At 34.3% G+C, this 18,150-nt stretch overlaps 1 protein-coding gene across 5 annotated transcripts in view; it reads right to left on the bottom strand.

The window, feature by feature from the left end:
- The window catches only part of LOC143065147 (RNA 3'-terminal phosphate cyclase-like), a 37,095-nt gene that overhangs the window by 5,329 nt on the left and 13,616 nt on the right, over positions 1-18,150 (bottom strand). For all 5 annotated transcript variants that reach the window (XM_076238539.1, XM_076238528.1, XM_076238558.1 and 2 more), the window contains exons 9-10: positions 8,763-8,821; positions 5,524-5,618 (exon numbers count right to left, since the gene is read on the bottom strand). In XM_076238539.1, coding sequence (XP_076094654.1) covers positions 5,524-5,618; positions 8,763-8,821 — 154 coding nt within the window. The remainder of the gene's footprint in view (positions 1-5,523; positions 5,619-8,762; positions 8,822-18,150) is intronic.

Raw genomic sequence — 18,150 nt, 5'->3', positions numbered from 1 at the left:
TCAAATAAAACCTGCGTGACTGACATAAAGATCATTAAATATTTCCATACACCAAATATAGTTGACCTACGGCATATAGTATTAGATAAAAAGACCAAAACTCAAAAACTTAACTTTGACCACTGAACCATGAAAATGAGGTCAAGGTCACATGACATCTGCCCGCTAGACATGTACACCTTACAATCATTCCATACAACAAATATAGTAGACCTATTGCATATAGTATGAGAACAACAGACCAAAACACAAAAATTCAACTATAACCACTGAACCATGAAAATGAGGTCAAGGTCAGATGACACCTGCCAGTTGGACATGTACACCTTACAGTCCTTCCATACACCGAATATACTAGCCCTATTGCTTATAGTATCTGAGATATGGACTTGACCACCAAAACTTAACCTTGTTCACTGATCCATGAAATGAGGTCGAGGTCAAGTGAAAACTGTCTGACAGACATGAGGACCTTGCAAGGTACGCACATATCAAATATAGTTATCCTATTACTTATAATAAGAGAGAATTCAACATTACAAAAAATTTGAACTTTTTTTTCAAGTGGTCACTGAACCATGAAAATGAGGTCAAGGACATTGGACATGTGACTGACGGAAACTTCGTAACATGAGGCATCTATATACAAAGTATGAAGCATCCAGGTCTTCCACCTTCTAAAATATAAAGCTTTTAAGAAGTTAGCTAACGCCGCCGCCGTAGCCGCCGCCGTAGCCGCCGCCGTAGCCGCCGCCGTAGCCGCCGCCGCCGCCGCCGGATCACTATCCCTATGTCGAGCTTTCTGCAACAAAAGTTGCAGGCTCGACAAAAACTACCATGACCAAAAACTTTAACCTGAAGCCAAAAACTTTAACCTGAAATTTGCACTATCATTTTCTATGTTCAGTGAACCGTAAAATTGGGGTCAAAACTCTAATTTGGCATTAAAATTAGAAAGATCATATCATAGGGGACATGTGTACTAAGTTTGAAGTCGATTGGACTTAAACTTCATCATAAACTACCTCGACCAAAAACTTTAACCTGACATGGGACAGACGGACGAACGGACGAACGAACAGACGAACGAACAGACGAACGAACAGACGGACGAACGGACGCACAGACCAGAAAACATAATGCCCCTACTACTATCGTAGACGGGGCATAAAAACAGACCAAAACACAAAAGAAATATCATTGACCAACCAACAGTGTAAATGAAGTCAAGTTCAGATAACACTTTCCAGATTGACATGTTCACTTTTCAATCACCCCATTCACTAAATATAGTTGACCTACAACTTAGTAACTCAGAAATGTCCTAACCATGTATCTTTTATCTTGATCACTGATCCAGGAAATGAGGTTGAGGTCAGGTTAACCTGTTTAACAGACATGTAGAACTTGCAAGAACCCAATAACAAACACAGTTGACCTATTACTCATAAGTAAGAAACTCACATTGGTTTGTTTAAGTCACTGATAAATATTGAAATGAAAAATACAATTAATAAATATATCCTTTTTTGACTATGTGAATCTCAATCAGTAACATTCAAAAATAAGGGATAAAAAATACCATAAACATTCAGAGAAAAGCATGAAACAGGTTAATGTTTAAAATTATTTTTAAATATTGAATTTGCATAATTTCTTCTGCTTGAAATTATTAATTTTCATGTTTATTCTGTATTTTAATGTTCTGTGTGGCGCTCAACACTTTCTATTACAAGATAGACAACATATTTCAATAGAATATATGTACAACACTATCTATACAAAAAACATTGTATGGAAAGTGTTATGTGCTCAAAACATAATAATACATAAATATGGAATTCATTAAAATTTCAAGCACAAGAAATTATGTGAATTCCATAATTAACAAGAATGTGTCCACAGTACACGGATGCCCCACTCACACTATCATTTTCTATGTTTAAAGGACTGTGAAATTGGAATAAATTCTCTAATTTGGCATTAAAATTAGAATGATCTTATCAAAGGGAACATGTATACTAAGTTTCAAGTTGATTGGACTTCTACTTTATCAAAAACTACCTTGACCAAAAACTTTAACCTGAAATTTGCACTATCATTTTCTATGTTCAGTGAACCGTAAAATTGGGGTCAAAACTCTAATTTGGCATTTAAATTAGAAAGATCATATCATAGGGCACATGTATACTAAGTTTCAAGTTGATTGGACTTCAACTTCATCAAAAACTACCTTGACCAAAACTTTAACCTGAAGCCAAAAACTTTAACCTGAAATTTGCACTATCATTTTCTATGTTCAGTGAACCGTAAAATTGGGGTCAAAACTCTAATTTGGCATTTAAATTAGAAAGATCATATCATAGGGCACATGTATACTAAGTTTCAAGTTGATTGGACTTCAACTTCATCAAAAACTACCTTGACCAAAAACTTTAACCTGAAATTTGCACTATCATTTTCTATGTTCAGTGAACCGTAAAATTGGGGTCAAAACTCTAATTTGGCATTTAAATTAGAAAGATCATATCATAGGGCACATGTATACTAAGTTTCAAGTTGATTGGACTTCAACTTCATCAAAAACTACCTTGACCAAAAACTTTAACCTGAAGCCAAAAACTTTAACCTGAAATTTGCACTATCATTTTCTATGTTCAGTGAACCGTAAAATTGGGGTCAAAACTCTAATTTGGCATTTAAATTAGAAAGATCATATCATAAGGAACATGTGTACTAAGTTTCAAGTTGATTGGACTTCAACTTCATCAAAAACTACCTTGACCAAAAACTTTAACCTGAAGCGGGACAGACGGACGAACGAACAGACGAACGAACAAACGAACAGACGGACGAACGGACGCACAGACCAGAAAACATAATGCCCCTCTACTATCGTAGGTGGGGCATAAAAATAATTCCAAGTTGAAATAATAGCCTGTTATTACCTTATTTCATGTTTGTCAGTATATTAGACCTTGCATTTTGTTTTCCTATATATTAGACCTTGCATGTTGTTTTTTCAATATATAAGACCTTGCATTTTGTTTTTCAATATATTAGACCTTGCATTATGTTTTTCAATATAATAGACCTTGCATTATGTTTGTCAATATTTCAGACCTTGTATCATATTTGTCAATATTAAAGACATTGAATAATATTCGTCAATATTTTCACTACAAGGTTATGTTTCATATAAATATGTTTACTAATATAAAACCTCTCGGTATAAAATTAGCAGAGAGAATGGTGTGAAAGCATTATTTTTTAAGCCGCTAAGATATAAAAAAACATAGATGTTTTATTCAAAATTGAAAACAATTTGAAACAGTATGATTGTATCCAATAATATAACTGAATAATTATTGTTATCAACTGAGTGGTGGTGGAATGGAATTTAAATAGAGTATTAATACTTAATACGTTTTGGAATGCTGGTCAGTAGTTACATCGGGCACTTGCATGTCTAGGTTTTTAACCAATCAGCAATGGGGTGTCCCAGTCACTGACTCATCTGCTTCTCGTTTACTAATTGTTTTTCGAGATCATACTAATTAACCAATGAGATTCACAGCTAATTTTGAATTAACCAATCAGCGCTTAATTAGTAGGGCTTTTGTTTTATGCACACAGGATCAACTATTCCTGAAGCAACGCTTGCTTGCAGCAGCCATTATCATTTTTCTGGGAAAATATTTTCTTTATTATGATCGTATATTAATTTACATCATACAATGGATTAATTAATTTCGTATTGGAAACAAACGTAAAATTCTGCTATTGTTTAGAACAAATGATTTACAAGAATATGTACATGTGCGCAGTACGAGTATTAGAAACAGTCCGACGATAATCTATGATTCGTATACTGTTGGACTAGGCATCATCATGAATAGTTATGACTGCTTATTCTTTCGATACCTGCAAAGATGTTCGTATGTTACATATATGAGGCTACTAACTCGTCAATGAGACGGGATTGACTATTACTATAACTGATAACTTGCTTATTTGCTGTGTGACTGTGTTTACCTTTGCGTTCATTTATGCATAATATTCTCGGCGGAATATAATAATGTCTAACAACGAAGAAATCACATTTATGGCCTCGTCCGACAGACCATCTGATAACGTGAGAACATGGGCCGGCGTCATGAACCTCAGTAAACATACCACTGATACAATCCTGGAGCTAGGATTCGAAAATATGGAGGCGGTGTCACTAATTGAGGCCGACGATTTGGAGGAGACGAACATGCCGATAGGACAGCGAAAACTGTTATTAAGGGCAGTCGATAAGACTTTCCGAAACTGATGTGTGTTTATCAGAAAATATGTCTTACGTGAGGGTACGCAAATTACACTTATTTCAACATTTTTTTCACCTACATTTTTTATGATCAAGGCAACAGTTTACATTCTGTGTTGATGTATCCTTATTAACTATACAGTAACACCAATATAATTTTGAATCCATATTGAATCATAGAAAAATGAACAGACATCCAAACAATCCATTGTTCTGTAATGAGGAGTACCAAAACTGTATCCATTCCTAATTTATGTCAAAACAAAACCCCAAAAAGTGTAAATAGTAATAATATTGTTGGTTACATGATAGACAGCTGATGTTTGTTTATCTTACAATGAACAGGTAAATGTGTCTATCTAAGCACCATATATTGACAGAAGAATAAAAAGTTGTTTTTCATAAAGGTGCCTTGCAACTTTATAATGTAAGCAAACTATGATCTACTTTGATTATCATTTTTATGTTTTTTCATAAAACACCTTTAGAACCATGTTGTTAAAATAGGCAAAGGCGTGTGTACGTGTACAGGTGTTAAAGCTCAGGGAATTTCACCAAAAATAAAATAGATAAAGTTATTAACAATTCATTCTAATAATGGTTTATTAATATCAAGTGTGCATATGACATGTGATAACTAACACTTGACAGTAAACTGTAAAAATTCACGGAAATGTGCAGGTGTTTTTATTCATGTGTCATGAAATACAAGTTTCTTCATAAGATCTAAATGGAAGAAATATTCTGTTATATTGATTTGAATGTAACACATATCACAGTATTTTTCCGAACTGAATAAATATTATAGAATATTTGTTCTAGCAGAAACAGATTGTGTGTACTTATATAAAGATCAGAGTCATGATGACGCTTAGAATTTGAAGTAGTAAAGCATGAAAAAGTTGCAGGCAACAGACTACAATGAATGTCAAGTTCTGGCAAGGACCAAATAAGCTTTTTAAAAGAGTTCCTAGGTTACATTTTTCAAAATCCTGGCAATTTCAGGTTTTTAATAAAATTCATAATTTTAAGTCGCTAGGAAACTGAACATGGAAAGACTACAAAAGCAGATGGGGAGAGCACATAAAAGGGGATCCAGTCAAGCTTCAGTGGTTCCTTATATAATCAACCAAATTTTTCCCACAAAAAGGGGGGAGCGGCAGACCTCCACCCCCCTCAGGCCTGTATCCAACTATGGTGTAAACACTTACCTGATCTTGTACATAATCATCTACACAACCTCCATGATATAAATTATTGATTAATTCTTCTGCTGCTTCTTGTCCAACTTGTTCTGCTTGCTTTCCTTTTATCAATAACAAATATTTGATATGCATAGTTTATTTAGATTCTAACTGAAGTTGTTATAAACAATAAAAGGAGGCCTGTGCAATTTGATATATAGACAAACCAAACATTTATCATTTTTGTATAAATCTCACAGTTTGTTTTAATTTTCTTTCAGATGTTTCTAAAAGGAGTAGGTTCAGTAAGACCCCTTTTTGGCCCTAAAATATAGAAGTTTTACAAAATTGTGAAAATGTAATCTTTTAGCTATTTACTGGAAAGTAGAATGCTTCTGCTACATAAATATGGGCTGTTTTTGACAAAACAATGCACATTTATTGGGTACTAACTTCATTAAGTCATGCTAAATTACTGAAATCTTCGAAATTTTAGCATTTTAGTTAAATTTTAGACGGTTTCTGTCTTAAATGAAAGTGGCTGCATTCGTGTTCATTCATAATATTGAAATTTAAGTTGTATTTGATGATATTACAAAATATATATAAAGGTTGAGGATGAACAGATTCGGTCACTTTCAATTTTGACAAAAGCCATCTGAAAAGTGACGTTTTTTGGCATATTTGATAGATTTTTCATATTTTTACTTGAATCGGAGCATTTTTAATGACTAAATCAGTTAAAATCTTTCACATAAACTTTTTCAATCAATTGAAATAGACATTTAAGTGTTTAAAAATGTCCAAAATCTTTCGTTAGATGAACCTGAAATTTGAGGCCAAAATCTGCCCTTACCGGACCTACTCCTTTGGTCATCACAGAGCCTCAAAGCATACTTTATGGTTTTGTGCATTGTTGAAGACCTGTTGTTGTTCACATCCATATCCTTTGGTCTTTGATGGAAAGTTGTCTCATTTGCAATCATCCCACATCTCCTTATTGTTCATATCTTGATCAGGAACAGATAGTTTTTTCTTTATTTTTCATTTTAAAAAACATGCAATAGAATATTAAAAGAATACTAGAACAATCTCATACAAATGAATCCTTAATTATTACATGTTTATTTTTGTTGGTTTGAATAAATAATCATCAATTATTGCCAAATTGCCAACATACCTATAATTGATAATAAAGTCCAAATATTTTTTTAATTTTTCATTCTAGAAAAAGCAAAAATAACAGACTAATCTTTCATAGACTCACAACTAGGCTTTACTATTAAGCCTTGTTTTTTTTGTATATAAACTGGCATTTTGTATTTGCGCTGATCTGCATTTTAATTGCGCTAATTTTTTCCTTCTTTTGTGCTGGTTTTTTATTTTCATTTGCGCTGATTGTGTACAATTAGATAACAGGTAAATGTTATTTCTTATTTATCATTTTATACCTCTTCGGTTAGCCTGTTGTAAACATGATATGAATTATAATAGAACTGTTTATTGTAATATGAATAAAACAAAAGATTCTTGACTGTAATTCGTCCTCTAATAACTTTCAAAGAGTGCAGCTGCCAGTATTTCCCAGTACAAACCACTGCCATGGTCAATTCTAGTATTTTTTGCCAACCTTGGCTGCCAAGAAATATATAAGAACTTAATTCATAGTCTAAGATTGCATGGAATTTGTCATCAGAAGGAGCATCAGACATAATGTAATTCAAATGTAAAGAAATATTGGATTACATGTGGGGGAAGGAATGGTTGCCTAAAATTTATGATGGCCATTTACCAGGGTCACTTAATTTGTTTTATACTCTGTGCTTAGTCCACCAAACTGAATGTTCCTCCAAAAGTTCTGAGCAAGATGAAAGCAGCAACAATCTATTTTCAAGGCAAAACAGTTATATACATAATTAACAATTCATCACATATGTACAACTGGCTAACAGAAGAGGTTCATATTGATAAATAAACTAGAGGCTCTAAAGAGCCTGTGTCGCTCACCTTGGTCAATGAGAATATTAAACAAAGGACACAGCTGGATTCATGACAAATTATCTCTATCTATAATGAACTTGGCCCAGTAGTTACAGTGGAAAATTTTGGTAAAAATTTACAAATTTTATGAAAATTGTTTAAAATTGACTATAAAGGGCAATAACTCCTTAGGGTGTCAATTGACCATTTTGGTCATGTTTGACTTATTTTTAGGTCTTACTTTGCTGTACATTATTGCTGTTTACAGTTTATCTCTAACTATAATAATATTCAAGATAATAACCAAAAACAGAAATATTTCCTTAAAATTACCAATTCAGGGGCAGCAACCTAACAACAGGTTGTCCGATTCATCTGAAAATTTCAGGGCATATAGATCTGGACCTGATAACCAATTTTACCCATTGTCAGATTCGCTCTAAATGCTTTGGTTTTTGAGATATAAGCCAAAAACTGTATTTTACCCTATGTTCTATTTTTAACCATGGTGGCCATCTTGGTTGGTTGGCCGGGTCACCGAACACATTTTTTAAACTAGATACCCAATGATAATTGTGGCCAAGTTTGGTTTAATTTGGCCTAGTAGTTTCAGAGGAGACGATTTTTATAAAAGATTACTAAGATTTATGAAAAATGGTTTAAAATTGACTATAAAGGTCAATAACTCCTTAAGGGGTCAACTGACCATTTTGGTCATGTTGACTTATTTGTAAATCTTACTTTGCTGAACATTATTGCTGTTTACAGTTTATCTCCAGCTATAATAATATTCAAGATAATAACCAAAAACAGAAAAATTTCCTTAAAATTACCAATTCAGGGGCAGCAACCAAGCAACGGGTTGTCCGATTCATCTGAAAATTTCAGGGCAGATAGATCTTGACTTGATATCCAATTTTACCCATTGTCAGATTTGCTCTAAATGCTTTGGTTTTTGAGATATAAGCCAAAAACTGTATTTTACCCTATGTTCTATTTTTAACCATGGTGGCCAAGTCTGGTTTAATTTGGCCTAGTAGTTTCAGAGGAGAAGATTTTTGTACGACGATGGACGCAGACGCCAAGTGATGAGAAATGCTCACTTGACCCTTCAGTCCAGGTGAGCTAAAAATAACATTCACCTGTAATTTACCTTTGCACAATTGGTGCAAATAAAAGAATCAAATAGGCGCAAATGAAAGATCAAAACTTTTTTTTAATCAGCACAAATGTCATACACTCATAAAAACTCATGAGGCCAACATTGTAAAGATTTATATAATTACCTTTCTTCCCTAATGCTGAACCTCCCAAATAGCATCCAGTTGTAGTTTCTGCAACTAGGCTGAAAAAAAACAAACTTTTAGCATGCTGCTGCAAATGGATAAAAAAAAGTCATGTGATGGTGTAAGAGTCTAATTTTCACTTTTATTTTGGCTTTCCTTTCATGTTTATATATTTACAATCAAAGCCTTAAAGGCTGTAAAAGCAATTGCTGCCATGTTAATGTTTGGGGACTTTTATTTTTCATCCACATATATACAAGAATTAAACCTGACATGAGTGTTGTCTAGTTAAAAGTAAGAAGGTTTTAACTTTATATAAATAAAAGACTTTAGCAGAAAGTAATTTTTAATATGTTTTATATTTCACAAGGAGACAACACGTTTACCAGGCTAAAGTTGGGGTCAAATATACATGTGCTGAAACATATAACTCAAAAAGAAATCATCATGGATTATCCCCTGGTAGTGTTTGTAACTTCCTTGGCAATAATTTCCTTTATTGATTTAATTTTAACAATTTTCATTATTAATTTATATTTAACCATTAACACAAATGATTAAGTTAAAACATTTCAACTTTCCAGACGCAAATGTTAAAAAACGGGAAAGAAATAAAATATCTTACAAGACATAAACATGTAAAGAATAAATGTATATTTCAGCTTAATAAAAATATTTTCATAATGTTACTTTGTCATCATTTTTAAAACTAAGTTCCAAACATTATTGCTCAGTTGATATGTGTCCTTCTGATGCGGTACGAGCACAGGCACTTGTTTCTATCCATAGGAAGGTCGATTATCCATATAAATAGTTTTATATGGATAGTCGACCTTCCTATGGATAGAAACAAGTGCATGTGGGTACGAGATAACTACAATTCTCATGCAATCCCGAAAAGGGGGGTCATCACAGACAAACATGACATTAAATCGTTATCACTGAACTAGTATATATATTGTATAGGGGCCAGCTGAAGGACGCCTCCGGGTGCGGGAATTTTTCGCTGCACTGAAGACCTGTTGGTGACCTTAATTCTGCTGTTGTATGTTTTTCTATGGTCGGGTTGTTGTCTCTTTGACAAATTCCCCATTTCCATTCTCAATTTTATTATACGAACAAGAACAAACAGCTCTACGTTGCGTTGATATTTATCAATTTTCAGGAAACATTGCGAAAAATGATCTTCAATATTTCGAAAACATGTGAAATAAAATTGCTAACACGGTGGACCGTCGAGTGTCAACAAACGTAGTAGACTTGTTCACTGAAAAGACGAGGATAATACTTCCGGTCGAGAAAACATGGTTGACGTTTGAGAGAATGCTCTGAAGTTTTATGTTTTTATACACTCACATATTTTTATACAGTGCGTTAATATACATACGAACTTCCCAAATTTATTGGTGATTCATCTCTCCGTCGTAAGCTCCTGCCCCAACACTGAGAAAGATCGTTTTACATGAACTTTGACTCACAGTTGCAGTGAAGCCGCCATATTTGGAACAAAATCGCAAGGATTTTATTGTGAATTTTAGAATTTTAAATCATTTTAAAGCGTATTTTACTCCATTTCTCACCGCATATACATACAGAATCCATATATAGTCATCAACACTACTTTTAAAACTTCTTTTTTTTTTTTTATATGAATTTCAAGTTTTATCGGAACATTTTTAATCATATAAAATTGTGTCGCCGTTTGTACATAGCTACTTTTATGACCTTTTAACTGTACCATTATTTAAGTCATTCAATAAAGAAATCAAATAAATAGCAAAATGGATGAAGTGAGACGTAGCTCAAGAATGAAAACCAACAAGGTATCCTTCACACCAGGAAAAATGTCAACACGAAGTCGTCAAGATATGAGGGCCCATAGTAATGATACCAGTACACATAATGTCACATATAAACTTGATAAAACAAAAGTTATTAAAAAACAAAAGGATGCAACAGAAAGACCCTTCAATGTGGCGGTCAAACCTGCAACAGGTAACATCGTTTTGTTTTTTTCCCCAGCTGCATACTTAGAATTCAAGGCAGTTACAACTAACTATCTCAAAAGCAAGAATCTTTTGTTACACACAACAGAGACAACTGACAAAGATGGTGCTATAGTGTCTGAATCTGTATCAATCAATGAAAATGGCAATAAACTTTTTGTGCTGAATTTTTATAACTCTACCTCTAAACTCCTACTAAATGGCAACAAAGATCATATAAAGAGGTTTATCAATGACTTTCTGGGTGATATCTTGGTTGTACTAGACCACAACAAAGACTTTGAAGAAGTCAATAGAATAATACGTAAATGCTGCGAGCAGTATCTAGACAGTAACTCTAAACTTCAGCCACCAACCACAAATGACCGTACAAATCAAAAGCAGGTAACACCAATTAGGCCTTTTGAGACTAATAAAAAAGGTAACTCTGTTAAACAGTTGCCCAATAAACACCCTGCGATCTGTGATATATCTCAGCCTCTCACACCATTGAGTAATACTAACAGATATCCAAGCTGCCCGGTCTGCAATCAACCATGTAATGATCAACCAAATTCTGTGGCATGCGATTTATGTAATCAGTGGGTCCATTTTCATTGTGAAAAACTCACTCCAACTGAAATATTGGATATTGAACAATCAACCGAACAATATGTCTGCAAAGTATGCTCAGCTCAAGTGGCAAACATCTGCCCAAATGTATCGTCACCATCTGAACGCACCATCATAAACAGTAATGCTAGCAATACACAACCTGAGCCAATGATTTCTATGCCAACACCAGTAATAGCTCAGAGCGTAAATACACCAATAATACAACCACCCCTGCACCCAACTGATGATAATGATAATCCGTCATCTGTGCTAAAAGAAGAAATAAAACATCTTCAATCAGTTGTGGAACAAAGAGATAGAACAATAAAATCAAAAGACAATAAAATCATTAAGTATGAATCAGAAATAGTACAATTGAAGAAACAACTAGCCACAAATCGCTCATATACAATTACGATAGAAGAAAAGAACAAAGAATTACAACAATCTCTGCTTATTTCATCGCAACGAATTGAGCAATTAGAACATGAAACTAATAAAACTCCTTTGAGTGGAACTACTCCTCAAAACCAATCAAGCGAAAAAAATGAAATGAAAATCTGGTTTCTTGAACAAAAATTACGACAGATCGAACTAGACGTACATAAAAACAATACTGAACTCCTTATGTTGAAAAACAACTCAACTCATAAGACAATTGGTGCTTCTCAGAAGCCGAGAAAAAGAAGAAGAAAACCAAACCATATGCATCCACCAAATACAAACAAGGAGCAACAACCCTGTACGCCACATGGAACACCTACATCCATAATTGCAAACAGTTTTGAAGATCTTAATTTCGATTCGCTTAACGATGAGGATTTTTTAGACAAACCCTCACCAACGAAAACTCGGAAAAAAGAAAAACATCATATCCAAAATACACGTCGACAGTGTTCACCGACAAGGCACCAGAACACCAGGAAAACAACTACTCCGAACTACAATCTGGGTTTAAACTGGGAGAGAGCACCTGCAACGAGCCTTCCAAAACACCAACACCAGGAGACTTTCCTCACAACTTCTATAGGGCATCAGAACATCAGACAAATAGCCACTCCGAACAACAATCACAATCAAAACAGGGAAAGAACACCTGCAGCAAGCCTTCCAAAATACTACCACCAACAGACTTACCACTGCAACCTGATGTCTCCTCTGTCTGCTCACCGAACTTTTTAATACAAAAAGCAATTACTGCAGTGTCTCTGAACATAGAAGGACTGACAAGCAACAAACTTTACTTAGAAACTTTAGCAAATCGAGCAGACTTTATTTTATTACAAGAACACTGGCTACATAACTTTGAAAAATTTAAACTTCAAGAATGTTTGAGCGACTTTATTTGTTTCACCAAATGTTTCGACGACAACTTGTTCACAGATCTATCGGAAAGACGTAGGGGGCATGCTGGTGTATCTATATGCGCTCACAAGAAACTTGAACAATTCATAGAACCTCTACCGGATGGCAGTAACAGAATAGTTGGGATTAGATTTAATGTAGAAAACCCGATCGTGTTCTTATGCGTTTACATGCCCTGTAGGGGTAATTCCAACACTTTAGATGACTATCAACAAATACTTGATGAATTATCTGAAATCATCATAAAATACAGTGGCTCTGCAAGTATAGTGATTGGTGGAGACATGAACGCATCTACAAAGAGAAATTCTTCTCAGGACAAAGCTTTTATGACTTTTATTAAAGAAAATGGAATGTATATACCAAAATCTTGTGGCTCTGATTTTACTTTTTATCATTATAACGGAAGAGATGCTTCCCAGATTGATTACTTTATGCAGAGCAGTGACCTGATATCAACTTACATAACATTCGACAGGGAACCAACTAACGCATCTACTCACAATCCCATTCTTGTGAAGATACCGTGTGAGATAAAACTATCAAATCAAAGAGATGGAAAACTAAATCAGTTAAGGATCAATTGGAACAAGATAGACAAAAAGGGATATGAAGAAGAAGTTGAATCTAGATTATCACTCATAGATGATAATGAACTCATACTGACATGTGACAATATATCAGACAATATCAATACCATCTGTAAGATACTGTCAGAATCAGCAGGTAAGAATAGTAGTGTTCCTATAAATAAAAGGAAAAGAACAGGAAAACCAAGGAAAAAACCATGGGCGCCAGAGATTGCTAGTGCGGCTAAGTCAAGCAAGGCACACCATGCAAAATGGAAAGCTGCGGGCAAACCAACAAATCCAGAAAACGAGATTTATCAAAACAATAAGAACTCTAAGAAAAAACTAAGATCACTCCAAAGGAGGCTTGAAGCGACAAATAGAAATAACAAATACCAGGAACTAATGGAGCTAAACGAAAGGAACGACAAAGGGTTCTACAAATTGGTGAGGAAACAACGTGACCCGTCGAACCCCTCAGGATCATCTTTGATATTTAAAGATAATATTTTGAATGACCAGATTGAAATTACAGAGGCATTCACTCAATACTTTGAAGAACTCTCAACACCATGTGAAAACGTGAACTTTGACAATGATCACTTTACAAATGTAAAACGAGACATCACAAGTCTCTCTGAACTGTTTAAACATTCAAAAAACCATAACATACCAGTAACTACAACTGAAGAGGTAAAGAAAACTGTGCTTTCGTTCAAAAATGGAAAATCCCCAGACGAAGAAAACATCACCGCTGAACATGTTAAGTTTGGAGGACAAACACTCATTTCTATCCTGACAAATATCATCAACTTCATCTTTCAAAATCTTGATATCCCATCATTACTAAAGAGTGGAATAGCCTGTCCAATTTTGAAAAAAGGAAAAAAGAAAACGGATCCAAACTCCTACAGAAATATTGTCATCACTATGTTCATTGGAAAAATTGTAGAGAAGCTACACCTTCAAAACAACCAAGATGCAGTAATCAAACAACAAAGCAGACTTCAGAAAGGATTTACCAAAGGACAAATGCCTGCAATTGCTGCCTTAATACTCACAGAGCTTATAACAGAAGCAAACAAGTCAAACTCAAGCCTGTATATAGCACTTATGGATGCAAAAAAGGCGTTTGATATTCTTTGGCACTTGGGTCTACTGAGAGAAATGTATAACTTTGGACTACATGGGGACAACTGGCTATTCTTCAAACATTGGTACGAGGAAGTTACATCAAAAATAAAATGGAATGGAAACATCTCAAGACCTATTCAAGAACAACAAGGAGTGAGACAGGGGGGCGTATGGTCACCCACTGCTTACAAAATTTTTATTAATAAACTGTTAGAGACATTTGAGAAAAACCAATTGGGGGCATATATTGGATGTACCTACTGCGGCATCCCAACTGTGGCCGACGATGTCACTTTCATATCGAAGAGCCCCACTGAGCTCCAAACAATGTTAGACGTACAAGCATATTATGCGAACAAACAGAGATATTTACTAAGTGAACAAAAGTCGACGATTCTAGTACTAAACGACAAGGAAAATAGATCATGGTCACTAAACAACAAAGAGTTATCAACTTCTGAATCAGCTGTGCATCTAGGAATTGAGAGGGACTCTACATCAAAATCAGGTTCAAAAGAGGTGATATGCAAGCGAGTGATTACAGCTAGAAAGACCGCTTACTCTCTAATGGGTGCAGGGCTCCATGGGCTAAACGGTGTAAATCCTCATGTTTCAGCACATCTTATTCAGATTTATGTGATACCCAGATTACTGTATGGCCTAGATGTAATAAACATTTCAAGAAATGACATGGAGAAACTAGAGGTGTACCATAGGAAACTCATCAAACAAATCCAACACCTTCCAATAAGAACAGCTAACTCAGCATCTCTCCTTCTACTAGGACGAATCCCTATCATAGGTGAAATTCACAAGAAAATCCTTAAAACATTTGGTAATATCATCAGGAATGACGAATCAGTGGAAAAAGATATTGCGATCCGTCAGCTTGCCATGAAATCCATCAGCTCTGGAAGCTGGTTTCCAAAAGTAGCCGAAATTGCGGATCAATATAACTTACCTTCTCCTCATGATCTCATTGACAACCCACCAATAAAAGAAACTTGGAACAAACTGGTCAATCAAACTATTAGCAGTCATTTCATTTTAACTCTACAACAAGAATCAGAGAATAAATCTACTTTAAAATATCTGAACTTAAGTGATACAGTACCAGGAAAACCACACAACATCTGGACAAGCTGTGGTAATGAACCGTTTGCAATAATTATGGCACACCTAAAAGCCAAAATAGCAGTGGGAACAATCGTACTGCAAAGTTCAAAAGCAAAACATTCAAAGTCAGAAGTATCACCAATTTGTCAGTTATGTCATACTGAGTCTGAGGATATTATTCACTTCTTGATTAAATGCACAGTGCTGTAAACTACTAGATCACCATTTTTGCAGGAGTTAAAAACCTTTGTCCGAACATGCTTGAGAGGAGAGAATGATGAGACATTATTCCATGAATTGTTCTATAACAACGAGTATTTAGCTAGATTGATCATTGACTGTTCGTTTTTCCACTTTCTCAAAAATACAGAGAAAACTCGGATAGAAACAATCTCAAGAGGCCTATGCTACAAACTATACCAAAAGCGAGCGACTCTATTGGCCGACAATTCGTAATTACCGCAGATTATGGGCAGGAGCTATTGTGAATGACTTAAAAGATGTAACAGTAGTGACAGATATTCCTTTAATCAATGTAAATATCACGATTATAGGGATCTTTCTTAACCTGATGACTTAATGTAAATAGCGTGTGATAAGATTTACATCTGTGTGTATATATATATAACTATTCCGTAATATGTGAGTGTCCGTATGATGTTGGGATTTTAAAAGTCTACGCCGTTACACAAGGACGGTGGTTCTCCTACAATAGGAGGGAGCTACAAAAGAAGAAGGTTTCATCTGACATTTGTTATGCAAACCCAGTTTTGATCATGATATTTAAAAAGACGTACTTTTTTTCAATCTATGTATTAATAAACTAGAAAATTCCAAATTGTAAATATCTCTTCATCTGGACCGACTTGGCATCTACTACGTTTGGACGGGTCCATTTCATTAGTAAGGTGATCGATGAATATTACGGAGTTTTGACAGAAAAGGAAAACGAACTTATTGTTATGTGTTTTCAACAAGGGTTTCGTTCCGCTAAATTATTTGCGCAAATAAAGTTTGTCTATTTTTAGATTACAGGTAATAATTTGACACTACGCATTAACCTGTGTAGTGATTTTGATTTTACGATAAATGTATGAATGAACGATAATTTTATGAATGAACAAGAGCACCTGACCTCTTAAAGAAACACAAATTAAACATAAAAAACCGTATTTATTAGGAGATAATTCAGTTAAATTTTCAATACTAAATCAACAACTGAAATGAATCCATATTTTGTTGAAACATCGTACGAACGGCGGAATACGGAATCGCATTTATAAAAATGTACTTTTTTTCACTCGGACTTCTATGTTATTTGATAGTCAAACGGTTGACCCTTTAAATACAAAAATACATCTACAAGAACATATTCTGAAACTTCTTAAATCCACTAACTTTTTTTTAAAGTTTCAAGCTATGTATTGCATTAGAAAACATACATAGGTGTTAAAGAATGACTGACCAGGAGCCTGTTAAACAAAATACTATGGCTTGATCTGGGCGGAGTCTCTGATCTGGGTCACAAAGATGGCCATACGCGACGGCATAAAAGCAATTGCTTTAAAAATCTTCTCCTCTGAAACAATTGGGCCAAATTAAACCAAACATGGCCACATTCATCATTGGGGTATTTAGTTTAGATTCTAAACTTGTGTATGTATTGTAATATCTCCACTTTAATATATAAACTTTAGAAGCCATGAGAAGACCATAAATTTAACAATCACCTTAGCCACTTTAATGCATTTTCATACAAATAATATTATTCATGGAGGATTTTAAAAAGTTCTTTAGACTTGAAATGTTATGATACTGGTTATGATATAATTAAGGGAGGACCCATCTGAAGTATTCAGGGAAGTAATTAAAAATTAATGTTCCTTTGGTATTTTTCACCTCTCTTTAAACCACTATATGTTATTGTGCCTGTCTGCAAAAAAAAAATCATCAATGACTCTTAACTACAACATTAAACAAATAAACAGCTGCACCACAAGTGCATGATACGCCGTTCGTCTTGTGTCTGAAGTTTTATGCAATAATGATAAATAGTTTCTGAGATACGGTGCAACATGTGAGACACCGTCCTTTTTTCCCAAAAAAAACTCAATAACTCTAAAATAAAATTTCAATCATCACCAAAAATATACAGATCTTAAGAATTAATATGATTAAGAAGTATGTGAAGTATTAAGTAATAATCATTAACTGTTTTTAAGATACCATGTGACAAGTGAAACCCCCTCCCCTTTTTTTTTACAAAAAACTCAATAACACATAAATAAAATTTTGAATCATCACCCAAACAGTATAAAGATCTTAAGATTAATATAACTAAGAAGAGTGTAAGTTTTAAGCAATAATCAAATCGTTTTTGAGATATGGTGCGACATGTGAATGCCCCCCCCCCTTATTTTTACAAAAAATACAAAAACTTAATAACTCTAAAATGAAATTTTGAATCATCACCAAAAAGTATACAGATCTTTAGATCAATATAACTAAGAAGTATGTCAAGTTTTAAGCAACAATCATAAATTGCTTTTTGAGATACAGTGTGACATTTGTAAAAACACACCCCTGTTTTAGTTATAAAGTCCT

Source organism: Mytilus galloprovincialis, chromosome 1 (genome assembly GCF_965363235.1).
Source record: "Mytilus galloprovincialis chromosome 1, xbMytGall1.hap1.1, whole genome shotgun sequence".
Taxonomy (NCBI): domain Eukaryota; kingdom Metazoa; phylum Mollusca; class Bivalvia; order Mytilida; family Mytilidae; genus Mytilus; species Mytilus galloprovincialis.
The sequence above is the reverse complement of the archived record's forward strand: the minus strand, read 5'-3'. Positions and strand labels throughout refer to the sequence as shown.